We start from the raw sequence: 13,446 nt of genomic DNA on the forward strand, positions 1-13,446 counted from the left end.
AATGTGGATGGAGGAGTGTGGTGATAAGAATAGAATATATTTCAATTAGAGGAGTGTTGTGCTTGGAGGGCGTTGCAGTTGAATGAGTGAGATTCTAACCGAAATACTTGAGAGGGTAAAGTACCAGGATATACAATGCTCAGCCTAATCTGAAGAGAGGAATCCACAGGTTTGGGGAATACAGGAAGAAACAAACCAACCAAAGTTAAAACTGTCAACATTGGTTTAATGTAGCTTATATTTTTAAATAAAAATAGGTGACATAAGTTATTCACACATTTGCAGATAATTTTCACTTAGATCTAAGTTTTTGGAGCTACCTGATGATAATTTTAATTTTCTTTGACTTCTTAGTGTATAGTAAGGCTTTTCTCTTCCATTTTATTTTGTCTAACTTTTCCTAGACCTTGGCTTATAATACGTAATTCCTGCTATGTGACTTTCTAGAAGTTTATAATTTTGTCTCTCTTACGGGCTTCTCAGTTTCATTCCCACTCCCACCCCAGTACTAACTAGAATTTTTTCTCGGCTCCTATTCTCTTATCCCAGTGTGCCCACTCTTGCTCATGTCGTCTGCCTTGATATCTAACTACCTCTTCTGTGTCTTTTGACTACTTCTCCACCTCCTTGTGTTCCCAGTCCTCACTGCATTTAACTGAAACTTTAGATTGGATGTCTCCTGTTGAACATAGTGAAACTAACTTCTTTATCTTTCTCCCTGACTCCTCCTTCATACTTATCTTTGTAGTCACTGAGGAAGGTGTAGTCATAAAGCCTGGCAGTGAAAGAGACTGCACATGGACTAGCCTTTAACCCGTTGTCGCTCCCCACTCCACAGCCCCTCTCCTACTAGCATGAAATCGTACAGTTTACTTGTTACTCTTCATACTTTCCTTTTCTCCATTCTTGTGGATCAATGTCTGACGGTTATAGTGTGTCTGAGGTTTATAACCTTCAGCATATTCCCTTACTTGTTTCAACATCTTTGAAGATACTTCTTAAGTTATTTTATACTTCCTGGAAAGAAAAAAGAAAAAAAAAAGTCACCTGAGGATAAGTATTTCAATGTAGAATTCTGAAAAGTTGTATTGAAAAACTTTTATGTGGGTAAAAGGATTAAGTAAAGCACATAGCTACTAATGTCTTGGTAATGCATGAAAGTAGAGGCTGAACGTTTGGAAGGTTAGAATTTCTATTTAGTGGGGTGGGAAAGACCAGCCAGATTTGGCAGGGTTGGTGGGGCGGGGGGCTCGGTGGGTAGAGATAGGAAGTAGATTTTGCATGTGGTCTGGGTTAGGTGCCTACTAGAACACGAAGTGGATTCAGTTGTTCTGTGTCAGTAGTCTCTTTTAATCTAGAAGAATCCTCCCTTTTTCATTTTTCGTGAAATTGATTCTTTTGAAGAGTTCAAGTCTGTTGTCTAATAGAATGTCTCACATTCTGGATTTAATTGTGTCCTGGTTATTAGCTGAAGGTTAAACATTTTTTGACAAGAATACAGCATAGGTGACATTGTATGTCTTATTGCCTCACATTAGGAGGCATATACCATCAGGTTGTCCCACTGTTGGGATTGCTAAGTTTGATCGCTTGCTTGAGCCCATGGCTGCCAGATTCCTCCATTGTAAAGGTCTAGTTCCCTACTCATAATTAGTAAGTAATCTGTGGGGAAATACGTTAGGGCTCCCAATACCTTTTAACATTTGTTCTCATTTTACCCACAGTACCATCAACTTGAAAAACAGTTCTGTCTAATTTTACAAAAGTTGTTTCATATAATTAGAAGTTTAAAAAGATACTTCTGTCAGAATAAAACGTAAGGGGCGGAAATGAAGTTGAAACCATGTGGAACTGAAGAAGGAGAGGCAGTGGTAAAAGATCCCTTGTGTTTGTCCCTGTTTGGAGGGTGGTACCGAACACAGTCGTGATCTATAAAATTGTACTCTTCCGTATAGCTGTTATAAACAGTTATGCTTCTGAAAGGGTGAGCAGTACTATCTTCTTAGCCTTCTTGAAGCAGTCCTCTGAAAGTTAATGAACTTTATTTTTGTTGTTGTTGTAGGTTTAAGTGAAATACTGGGTGTTTGTTTCTCCTTCTAAGGTAAGTTTTTAATTTTTTTTAAATGACATTACTGTATTAACTTTGTTATTCAAGTAGTTTGTCTAGAAAGTAAATTTTAGATACTGAAGTTGTGTCACTAATTTACCTATCCCCTGGGCTTATGGGCTTTATCTGTTACAGAGAAGAATATTGTCCTCAGGGAATGACTGTTATTGCACATACATTGTACAGTAATATTATGCCCAGCACTTGGGTGCTGAGAAAAATTGGTAGGTTGTCACAGGACCGTGGGTAAACATTTCTGTTACGTGTCAGTATTCAGAATTACTTAGGTTTTCCTTAGGATCCTTGAGCATTGGGTTGAGTGTATTAGTTTCTTAGGGCTATTCTAACAAAGTGGGTGGCTTAAAACAACAAAAACTTATTCTCCCACTGTTTTGGAGGCTAGATGTCCAAAATAAAGCTATCAGCAGGGCTGTGTTCCATTTGAAGGCTCTAGGAGAGAATCCTTCCTTGCCTCATCCTTGGTTTGCCGGCAGTCCTTGGTGTTACTTGGCTTGTAGCCGCCTCCCTCCAGTTTCTGCCACTGTCTTCATGTGGTTTTGTTCCCTCTGTGTGGCTCCTCTCCTTGTCTCCAAATCTCCCTCTCCTCATAAAGACGCCAGTCATTGGATTTCAGGGTCTACTCTAATTAAGAATGACCTTAACTTAAATTGATTACATCTGCAAAGATCCTATTTCCAAATAAGATCACATTCACAAGTCCTGAAGTTAGGACTTCAACATCTTTTTGGGGAACATGATTCATCCCATGATGGCTTGACTGGAGTTGTAGCAATATCGAGATGCTACAATCATTTTAAAGATTGAATGCTGTGTTCTGTGAGGGTGCTAAAATATTTTGGAATTGACATAGAAATAAAAGTGAATCTTAGATTTCTCAAGGCAATTTAGGGCCATTTCTAATAGACTTTGAATGGGGAGAGGGTGTATGGGTTTTTAACATTTACAGGTAAAAAGACTGGTTATTTGTTGGCATTTGTAGGCTTCAACCTAACAAGGATGTGGCCCTCCTGAGGCCGACATAAGAGGGAAACAAAATAAGCCAGCAGTTTCTCTTCTTTATCTGTGTGTGTATTTTGCCTAATGATAACAGTGCTCTCCTTTTTATCCATTTGTATTAGGAAAGGAAGCTTCTGTAATTGGATAACTTTTTTTTTTAAGCCCATTCATGCTCTTGATCATTTTAGAAAATAGACTACAGGGTCATTGAAATTTAGGGTTGTTGAAATTCAGCTCCAGTGTTAAGCAGGGTCTTAGGTAAGGCATGCAGTGAACCTAGCTCAGTGCCTGGCCCTTCGTAAGTACCTAAGACGTATTAGCTGTTATTAGTGAGCCTTTGTAAGCAAGTGAAGGAGATTGAGGTAGTCCTGAAAAGAAGGAAAGTCCTTGTCACTTCTTATTTTTGATAGTCTTGTGTCTGGCTGGTTAGTGTATTTACTGTTCCAGTCATTGGTTTGGTTTTGGTCATACATGACTGAAAAATGTTGGTTTAGTTAGAATGAGAGTTTTTAATGTAGGGTAATACATGCAATGTTAGACGTGTTTACTTTCTGGGGTTCGCGATTTGAAGGTAGTGTTCTGTAAATGACTTGTATTATATGATGCTTGTGAGTAAATATTAAAAATCCAGACCACATTAACATTTTTCTTCATTCTTTTCCTCCTTTTAAATAAAAATAGCTATATTAATCCAAAAGCCATAAAACCATAATGTGGCATACCATCCTTTCTGAGAGGTGAATGTTACTGAATAAAAATGGCTGACAGAAGTGGGAAGATTGTTCCAGGACAAGTGTATATTGAAGTGGAATATGATTATGAATATGAAGCAAAGGACAGAAAGATTGTGATAAAACAAGGGGAACGATACATCTTGGTGAAGAAGACCAATGATGACTGGTGGCAAGTAAAACCAGATGAGAATTCCAAAGCATTTTATGTGCCAGCCCAGTATGTGAAGGAGGTCACCCGCAAAGCTCTAATGCCACCTGTTAAACAGGCAGTGGGACTGCCAAATAATTCCATGAAAATGATACAGAGTCTGCATCTTCAGAGATCAACAGAAAATGTGAACAAATTGCCTGAGCTTTCAAGTTTTGGAAAGCCATCCTCGTCTGTTCACGGAACAGGTCTCATTCGTGATGCCAATCAGAATTTTGGGCCCAATTATAATCCAGGTCAGACTCTCAACCTGAGCCTGGACCTGACCCATAATAATGGAAAGTTTAACAGTGACTCACATTCTCCTAAGGCTTCCGGCCAGAATAGGACACGCTTATTTGGTCACTTTCCTGGTCCGGAGTTCTTGGACGTAGAGAAAAGTAGCTTCTCCCAGGAACAGTCTTGTGATTCAGCAGGAGAAGGCTCAGAAAGGATACTTCAAGATTCTGAATCAGGTGATGAACTGAGCAGCAGCTCCACTGAGCAGATAAGGGTAAGATTAAAAGTAGAATGATGAAATACTTGTACACATCAATAAAAATATTATAGATTTTATTTTAATTAAAATCTTTGAGAGAGTTCACAATTGTTTGTTTTGCTTTGTGTTTTCATAGTACATGGGTTCTATCCTGATTTAAAAGGTAGAGAAGCTGTGAAATAACCTGTGGCGTTGGTAAAGGTTCACTTTGTGGTTTCCATAATTATTCTTGTACTTATAGGACTGCTTTAAGTGTGGAAAAGTTTTTCTTTTCTCTCTGTTGATTATGGATAAGAGAGAGAGGATTTACTTAATTTACCCAGTAGTGATACTTCTTTTACTAGAAAAAGTTTGTTTTCTAGCTGTACTCATTTTGACTTGTTTCTGGTAAGTCCCCTTCAGGTAATAAAGGATGTATGAGGAAAGATGTCACTGGAATGTCAACTGCTAACTCTTGTTCTTTTGAACATGTTTATTAACTTTGAATATAAAAAAAATATTGAGCTCATAAACTTTTACCTCCATTCATGCACTTTTGTGTTGTAAGTGTCTGAGTATCCACACTTGCTTGCACTGAATTAGCCTGGAAACTTTTATATGTCTGTGGTTCAAGTTTTCTTTTTCCCTTACCTAACTTTATTTTGAGGTTAGTGTATGCCTTTTATTTGTCAAGTAAGGTGAAGTAATTTTAAAAGCACATGCATGAAATTGAAACTTGAATGTATTACAAAAAGTCTAATTTTAAGTGAATTTAAAAATTGATAAATTTTTGGCCTAAGGCTGCATTTTAAGATTTATTCATCACGTTAAGTCAGTGAATAATTGTGAGGCTGCTCTTAGGGGTGATCTGATTGTAATGGAGCTAGTATGTTTTTTCAATAGCTTTTAATTTTTCTTACGACATTTTGAATGGAAATAGGAAAAAGGGAAGATTCTCCAGGAAAACCTTTTTTTTTGGCTTCTTTATTTTTTCATTGGGGTAACATTGGTTTATAACATTATATAAATTTCAGGTGTACATCGTAATATTTCAGTTTCTGTTTAGATTACATGGTGTTCAGCACCCAAAGACTAATTACAACCCATCACCACACACACACACCTAATCACCCCTTTCTTCCTCCTCGCTTCTCCTCTGGTAACCACCAATCCAATCTCTGTCTCTATGTGTTTATTGTTGTCTTTATCTTCTATCTATGAGTAAGATCATATGGTATTTAACTTTCTCCCTCTGACTTATTTTGCTTAGCATAATACCCTCAAGGCCCATTCATGTTGTCACAAATGACCATATTTCATCCTTTTTGGTGGCTGAGTAGTATTCCATTGTGTGTATATACCACATCTTCTTTATCTATTGGTCCCTTGATGGCACCTAGGTTGCTTCCAAGTCTTGGCTATTGTGAATAATGCTGCAGTGAACATAGGGGTGCATGTATCTTTATGCATTTGTGTTTTCAAGTTCTTTGGATAAATACCCAGCAGTGGAATAGTTGGATTATATGGTAGATCTATTTTTAATTTTTTGAGAAATCTCCATACTGTTTTCAGTAGTGGCTGCACCAGTTTGCACTCCCACCAGCAGTATACAAGGGTTCCCTTCTCTTCACATCCTCTCCAACACTTATTGTTTCCTGTCTTGTTAATTATAGCCCTTTCTGACCGGAGTGAAGTGATATCTCATTGTAGTTTTGATTTGCGTTTCCTTGATAGTTAATGATGTTGAGCATCTTTTCATGTGCCTGTTGACCATCTGTATGTCTTCTTTGGAGAAATATCTGTTCAGATCTTTGGCCCATTTTTTAATTGGGTTGTTAGTTTTTTTGTTGTTGAGATGTATGAGTTCTTTGTATGTTTTGGATATTAACCCCTTATCAGATAAATGGTTTGCAAATATCTTCTTCCAGTTGTTAGACTGTCTTTTCATTTTGTTGATGGTTTCCTTTGCTTTGCAGAAGCTTTTTAGTTTGTTTGATGTAGTCCCATTTGTTTATTTTTTCTATTGCCCAGTCGTACATGATATTTGAAAATATGCTGCCTAGACTGATGTTGAAGAGTGTACTGCTTATGTTTTCTTCTAGAAGTTTCGTGTCTTCCATTCAAGTCTTTAATCCATTTTGAGTTCAGTTTTGCCTGTGGTGTAAGATAATGGTCTACTTTCATTCTTTTGCATGTTGCCGTCCACTTTTCACAGCACCACTTTCCTTTCTCCATTGTATGCTCTTGGCTCCCTTGTCAAAAATCATATCATAAATGTATGGGTTTATTTCTGGGCTCTCAAATCTTTCCATTGCTTGGGTGTCTGTTTTTTTGCCAGTACCATGCTGTTTTGATTACTATAGCTTTGAAATATATTTTGAAATCAGGGAGTGTGATACCTCCAGCTTTGTTCTTTTTTCTCAGGGTTCCTTTGGCTATTCAGGGTCTCTTGTTGTTCCATATAAATTTTAGGATTCTTTGTTCTATTTCTGTGAAAAACGTTGTTGGAACTTTGATAGGGATTGCATTGAATCTGTAGATTGCTTTTGGAAGTGTGAACATTTTAACGATGTTAATTCTTCCAATCCAAGAGCATGGAATATCTTTTTTAGGAAAACATCTGATGTTTGAGGTCACGGCAGTTACATGAAGTAGCACTGGCAGTTTCTTATCACGTCTTAGTAGACTTTCTTTCTTCAGTCTTTATGCCATACTTTCACATAGAATATATAGTGTTTCCTGGAATTTTTCTATACATGGCTCCTTGTTGAACTAGTGGGACTTGGGAAAGGCATGTGTTTTCCATTCCATCCAGCCATCACTGCTATTTCATACTTCAAATCATACTTTATATTTAGGTATGTTAGCAATCCTGGTTCTCTTCATTATGGTCGTCTTAAATTCACTGCATGGAAGTTCATGGCCTGTAACATCTCCTGGGCCCTTAACACTGTTTGGAAATCCTATTAGATTTCTCTGCCAGTCCTCTTCCTAACTCTTCATGGCACCTGTTTCAAACCTTTTCCAATTTCTTCAGTTCTTTGATTCATTAGCTTTTCCCTCCTTTCTTATCAGATCAAGTTGCCTTCTATTTCACAGCAAAAATAAAAGTTGTGGGATAGAAACCACTTTGGCTTTGGGGAGGATGTCCTGCACAGCAGGTAGTAGCACCAGCTTTAGATTTGAATCTGGTTCCTTGTCACTTAACAGCTGTGTGATAATTGGGGAAAATTACTTAACCTCTGTGTGCTTCAGTATCCTCATCTGAAAATGGGATCACAGGGATGTCGAAGATTGAGTGAGTTGCTATATCTAATATGCTTAGAACTATGCTTGGCACATAAGTGCATTAGGTATCTGTTGGCTGCTTAATAAATTACTCCCAAATCTAATGGCTTAAAACAGTAAATATTTATTATCTCAGTTTCTGTGGGTCAGTAATTCAGAAGCAGCTTAATTGGGTAGTTCTAAAGGCTTAGGGTCTCTTGTGAGGTTGCAGTCTTATGAAGGCTTGGCTGGGCCTGGAAGAGCTGCTTCTAAGATAGTTCGGTCACATGGTGCTAGTTCGGCCTCTTCACAGTTGCTTGAATGTTGTGACTAGCTTTCCCCTAGAAGGAGTAATCCAAGAGAGAACAAGGTAGAAGCTGCGTGGTCTTTTATGTCTGAATCTTGGACGTTGCACACCGTCATATCCTGTTGATGACACAGTTCAGCCCTATTCTGTGGGAGGAGAAAACACAGGTTGTGAATATCAGGATACGAAGACATTGAGGGCCTCCTTGGAGGCCAGCTGTGATAGTAAGTATTCAATAAAATATAGCTATCGTTGTGTTACTTCTCTTATTATTTTTTCCACCATCAAATCTCTAAGTACACCGGTATGAGCAATCACCTTTCTCCCCAGTACAATGCAAACCTTGCTTCTCCTTGCAAAGGGCAGTCTCTTTATATTTGCTTTTCCTGCTTTTTCACAAACCTCTTGCAAAGATTCTGTACCATTGTGCTCATATGGCTTTAGATTCATTATTTACCAAGTTTTTTCCATGAGCATTTAGTAAAACTCTTCAACAGTATCATCCTCTCTGAGTATCTCGTTATCACCCTGTCCCTTTACTGGCAACTTCTGGAGAGAGCTGTATATATTTGGCTTTTCTGCATTTGCTCATTTCTCACGCACTCCTTAGCCTCTCCCAGTATGGCTTCTGGCTCCACCACTCCACCTAAACAGCTTCTGCTAAAAGGTTCTCATGGCTTCATTGTTGATAAATTACAGACAATTAAAAAATGTTTACACATAATCAATACCATTCTCACAGAGAACAAAATTAATAAATGACAATTTAAAATAGTTTTTCATTGAGGCATAGCATATAATCAAGTGTGTAAGTTGCACTCATCTTAAATTTACAGCTTGATGCATTTGTCCGTATGTATACACCTCTATAACCAACCCTAAGCCCCGTCCCAGTCAGTATACACCCCTCATTCCCTTATGTCTCTGCAAGATTTTCATTTTTCTGACTTATATTACCATTGAACATTTTGAGATAATTGTAGATTCACAAGCAGTTATAAGAAATAATACAGCAAGGTCCCCTGTGCCCTCTATTCAATTAACCTCCAATGGTAACATCTTGCAGAACTATACTATACTATTACACTCAGGGTATTGACATTGGTGCAGTCAAGATACTGAGCATTTCCATCACCACAAGGATCCCTATGTTGCCCTTTTATAGCCACACCCACTTCCCTCCCACCCCAAGCCCTCAGTATAACCCCTGGCCACCACTAATGTGTTCTCCATTTCTATAATTTTGTCATTTCAAGAATGTTATATAAATGGAAGCATATGCTGTATATCCTTTTGGGATTGGCCTTTCCATTCAGCATAATTCTCTGGAGATTGATCCAGGTCATTGTGTGTACCAGTGCTTGTTCTTTTGTTGCTGATTGCTGTTCTATGGTATGGACGTCCCATCCTTTGCTTCACCATTCACCTACTGAAGAACGTCTGGGTTTCTAATTTTTAGCTATTGTGAACAAAGCTGCTATATATAAACATTTCACATGTTTTTTTGTGAAGATAACTTTTCATTTCTCCGGCATAAATACCTATGAGTATAATTGCTGATGGTATGGTAGTTGCGTGATTAATTTTTTAAGAAACTGCCAGCCTATTTTCCAGAGTGGCTGTACCATTTTACGTTCCTGTCAGCAATGTATGTGATCCAGTTTCTCTGCATGCTCACTAGCATTTGGTGTTGTCACTGTTTTTATTTTATTTTATTTTAGCCATTCTGATAGGTGTATAATAATATCTCTTGATTTTGACTTGCATTTCCCTAATGGCTAATGATTGTTGAACATCTTTTCATGTGCTTATTTGCCATCAATAGATACTTTTCCTTGAAATGTCTCTTGTGTGTCTTTTGCCCATTTTCTAATTGGACTGTTTGGTTTTGTGCTGTTGAGCTTGGAGAGTTTTTTATATAGTCTAGACACTGGCCATTTGTCAGATATATGGTTTGCAGATATCTTCTTCCAATGTGTAACTTGTCTTTTCGTCCTCTTAACAGGGTCATTTGCAGAGCAAGTGTTTTTAATTTTGATGAAGTCAAGTTTATTAATTTTCCCTTTTATGGGTCATGCTTTTGTTTTAAATCTAAGAACTTGTTGCATAGCTGTGTTAGGGTTCTCCAAGGAAACAGAGCCAATAGAGAGAGGGTGTGTGTGTGTGTGTGTGCGCGCGCCTATATATGTATATGTATGGATAGAGAGGTTTATCTCAAGGAGTTGGCTCACGAGATTATGGAGGTTGGCAAGTCCAAAATCTGCAGGGTGGGATTGTAGGCCGGAGACCCAGAGAAGAGCCAGTGTTGAAGTTCAAATCCAAAGATTGTCTGCTGGCAGAATTTATTCTTGCTTGGGGGAGGTCAGTCTTTTGTTTTATTCAGACCTTCAACTGATTGGATGAGGCCCACCCACATTATGGGGGGGGGGGGGCACGGCAATCTGATTTACTCAGAGTTCACTAATTTAAATGTTAATCACATCCCAAAACACCCTCACAAGACATCCGGAATAATGTTCCACCAAATATATGGCCCTGCTGAGCTGACACAAAATTAATCATCACAGTAGGTCTAGATCCTAAATATTTTCCCCATATTTTTCTAAAAGTTTGTAGTTTTACATCTTAGGTTTTAATCTATAATCCATTTTAAGTTTAATTTTTGTATAAGGTGTGAGATTAAATCAAGTTTCCTTTTTTTTTTTGCCTATGGAAATCTAATTATTATAGTATCATTTATTGAAAAGGCTATCATTCCTCCAACAAATTGCTTTTACACCTTTGTCAAAAGTTAGTTGGCCATATTTGTGTGGGTCTGTTTCTGGACCCTCTATTCTGTTTCATTCATATATATATATATCCTCCTAATATCACACAGCCTTGATTACTGTAGCTATATAATAAGTCTTGAAATTGAGTAGACTGATGCCTCCCACTTTGTTCTTCTATTTCACACTTGTTTTAGCTATTGTAGTAGGCTGGATAATATCCACCAAAGATACCAGGTCCCAATCCCTGGAACATGTAAATGTTACCTCTTTTGGGAAGAAGTCTTTACAGATATGATTAAGTTAAGGATGTTGAGATGAGGACATTATCCTGGACCCTACATTCAATCACAAATGTCCTTAGGCAGAGGGAGCACCACACACAGAGAAGGCTATGTGAAGATGAAGCAGAGAGGTTCTTGCCCTGTAGCTGAGTGGCTAAAGTTCTGTGTGCTCCACTTTGGCACCCTGGGTTTGCAGGTTCAGATCCCTGGTGCAGACCTACTCCAGTCACCAGCCATGCTGCGGCAGTGTCCCACATACAAGAAAATAGAGGAAGATTGGCATAGATGTTAGCTCAGAGCTAGTCTTCCTCAGCAAAGAAAAAAAAAAAGATGGTGCAGAGAGAGATTTGAAGATGCTCTCCGTGAAGATAGTAGTGACGTGGCCACAAGCTAAGGAATGCCAGCAGCCACCAGAAGCTGCAGAAGCTCTTCTAGAGCCTCTGGAGGGAATGCAGCCCTGCCAACACCTTGATTTCAGCCCAGTGATAACTGATTTTGGACTTCTGGCTTCCAGAGCTGTAGGAGAATAAATTTTTTTGTTTTGTTTCAAGCTACTCTGTGTAAGTCGTTACAGCAGCCACAGGAATCCTTATTCCAATTCCTTTGCTTTTCCTCATAAATTTTAGCGTAATTTCTATCTACGAAACTTCATGCTGGGATTTTGATAGGAATTGCATTAACTTGTATGTCACTTTGGAGAAAATGGACGTCTTTACTATGTTGAGTCTTTCCATCCATATATATTGTATGTCTCTTCATTTATTTAGATCATCTTCGATTTCTTTCATCAGCATTTTGTAGTTTTCAGCTTAAGTCCTGTACAATTTTGGTAGATTTACACATAGGTGTTAAATTTTTTGGAGTCATTGTAAATGGTATTGTGTTTTAATTTTGACATTCATGTATTTATTGCTGGTGTATAGAAATACAATTGATTTGTTTTTCTTATTTTTAGTGAACTCTTTTTTTCAGAACACTTTTAGACTTACAGAAATATTGTGAAGAAAGTACAGAGTTCCTATATAGCCAACCCCTGGTTGTCCCTATTATTAACATCTTATATTAGTATGATTCGTTTGTCACAATTAATGAACCAATATTGACACATTGTTATTAACTAGAGTCCATATTCAGATTTCCTTAGTTTTTACCTAATGTCCTTTTTATTTTTCAAGGATCTCTTCCAGAACACCACATTACATTTAATAGTTTTGTCTCCTTGGGCTCCTCTTGGCTTTGATAGCTTCTCAGACTTTCCTTGTCTTTAATGACCTTGACAGTTTGGAAGAGTATTGGTCAGGTGTTGTAGAATGACCCTACATTGGAATTTGCCTCATATTTCTCTCATGATTGGACCGTGGTTATAGACTTTTGGGAGGAAGACCACAGAGGCGGAGAGTCATTTTCATTGCATCATATTAAGGGTAATACAACCTGATTTATCACTTTTAACATTGACCTTGATCACCTGATGAGGTGGTGTTTGTCAGATTTTCCATTGTAAAGTTGGTTTTTATTTCTCCCTTTCCACACCATGGTCTTTGGAAGGAAGTCACTATATGTGGCCCATACTTAAGTGGGGAGTTGTAACCCACCTCAATGAAGGCATAGATTCTACATAAATTATTTAGAATTATTTTTTATGGCAGATTTATATCTTTTTGACCATTTATTTATATCTGTATTGACTCATAGGTATTTTTTTATACCTTGGATTGTAATCCAATACTACTATATTCTGCTGTTGAATTATTTCGCTTTTGGCTATTGGAAACTCTTTCAGGTGTGTGTGTGTTTTAGTGCTTCTTTACTTTCTGGCAGTACAAAATGCTCCATGCTCATATTTTGTATGCTTTGCCCCAGTCCTAGAAGCAGCCATTTCTCCAAGGAGTCGTGGTTCCCTTAATTGGAGAATGGTGCTGGAAACTGAGATCTGGGTGCCAAGTGTGCTTGTTGCTACTGGGAGGTCATTGCTTCTAGGCCCTCTCAGCTGACAGAGCAAAGAAATACACATTGGTATGCTAACCTGTGGGTATACACATACTTATAAATATTTCCATGTGTAACCATCTGCATCTATGTTAAGGTAAACATGAGTTCATATGGATTCTTCAACTCGAATCTTTTAGCACATAGGTCGTTGCTTATATGTGAACTCCCACTCCAACCTTGAGAAATGTGGCCCCCACCATCCACCATCCATTTGCATAATTGTCCAGTTCCAGTATGCATGTAGAGCAGTATCAGAAATGCTAACTCGAACCTCTGTGGTATACAACTTCCTCAGCTAGAATATA

General features: G+C 38.0%; 1 protein-coding gene across 7 annotated transcripts in view; it reads left to right on the top strand.

Moving 5' to 3' along the window:
* Positions 1 to 13,446, top strand: part of ARHGAP12 (Rho GTPase activating protein 12) — a 117,864-nt gene that overhangs the window by 12,636 nt on the left and 91,782 nt on the right. For all 7 annotated transcript variants that reach the window (XM_046678839.1, XM_046678840.1, XM_046678842.1 and 4 more), the window contains exons 2-3: positions 2,063 to 2,101; positions 3,806 to 4,559. In XM_046678839.1, coding sequence (XP_046534795.1) covers positions 3,882 to 4,559 — 678 coding nt within the window. In that variant the 5' untranslated portion in view covers positions 2,063 to 2,101; positions 3,806 to 3,881. The remainder of the gene's footprint in view (positions 1 to 2,062; positions 2,102 to 3,805; positions 4,560 to 13,446) is intronic.

The sequence above is a fragment of the Equus quagga genome, chromosome 12 (genome assembly GCF_021613505.1).
Source record: "Equus quagga isolate Etosha38 chromosome 12, UCLA_HA_Equagga_1.0, whole genome shotgun sequence".
Lineage (NCBI taxonomy): Eukaryota > Metazoa > Chordata > Mammalia > Perissodactyla > Equidae > Equus > Equus quagga.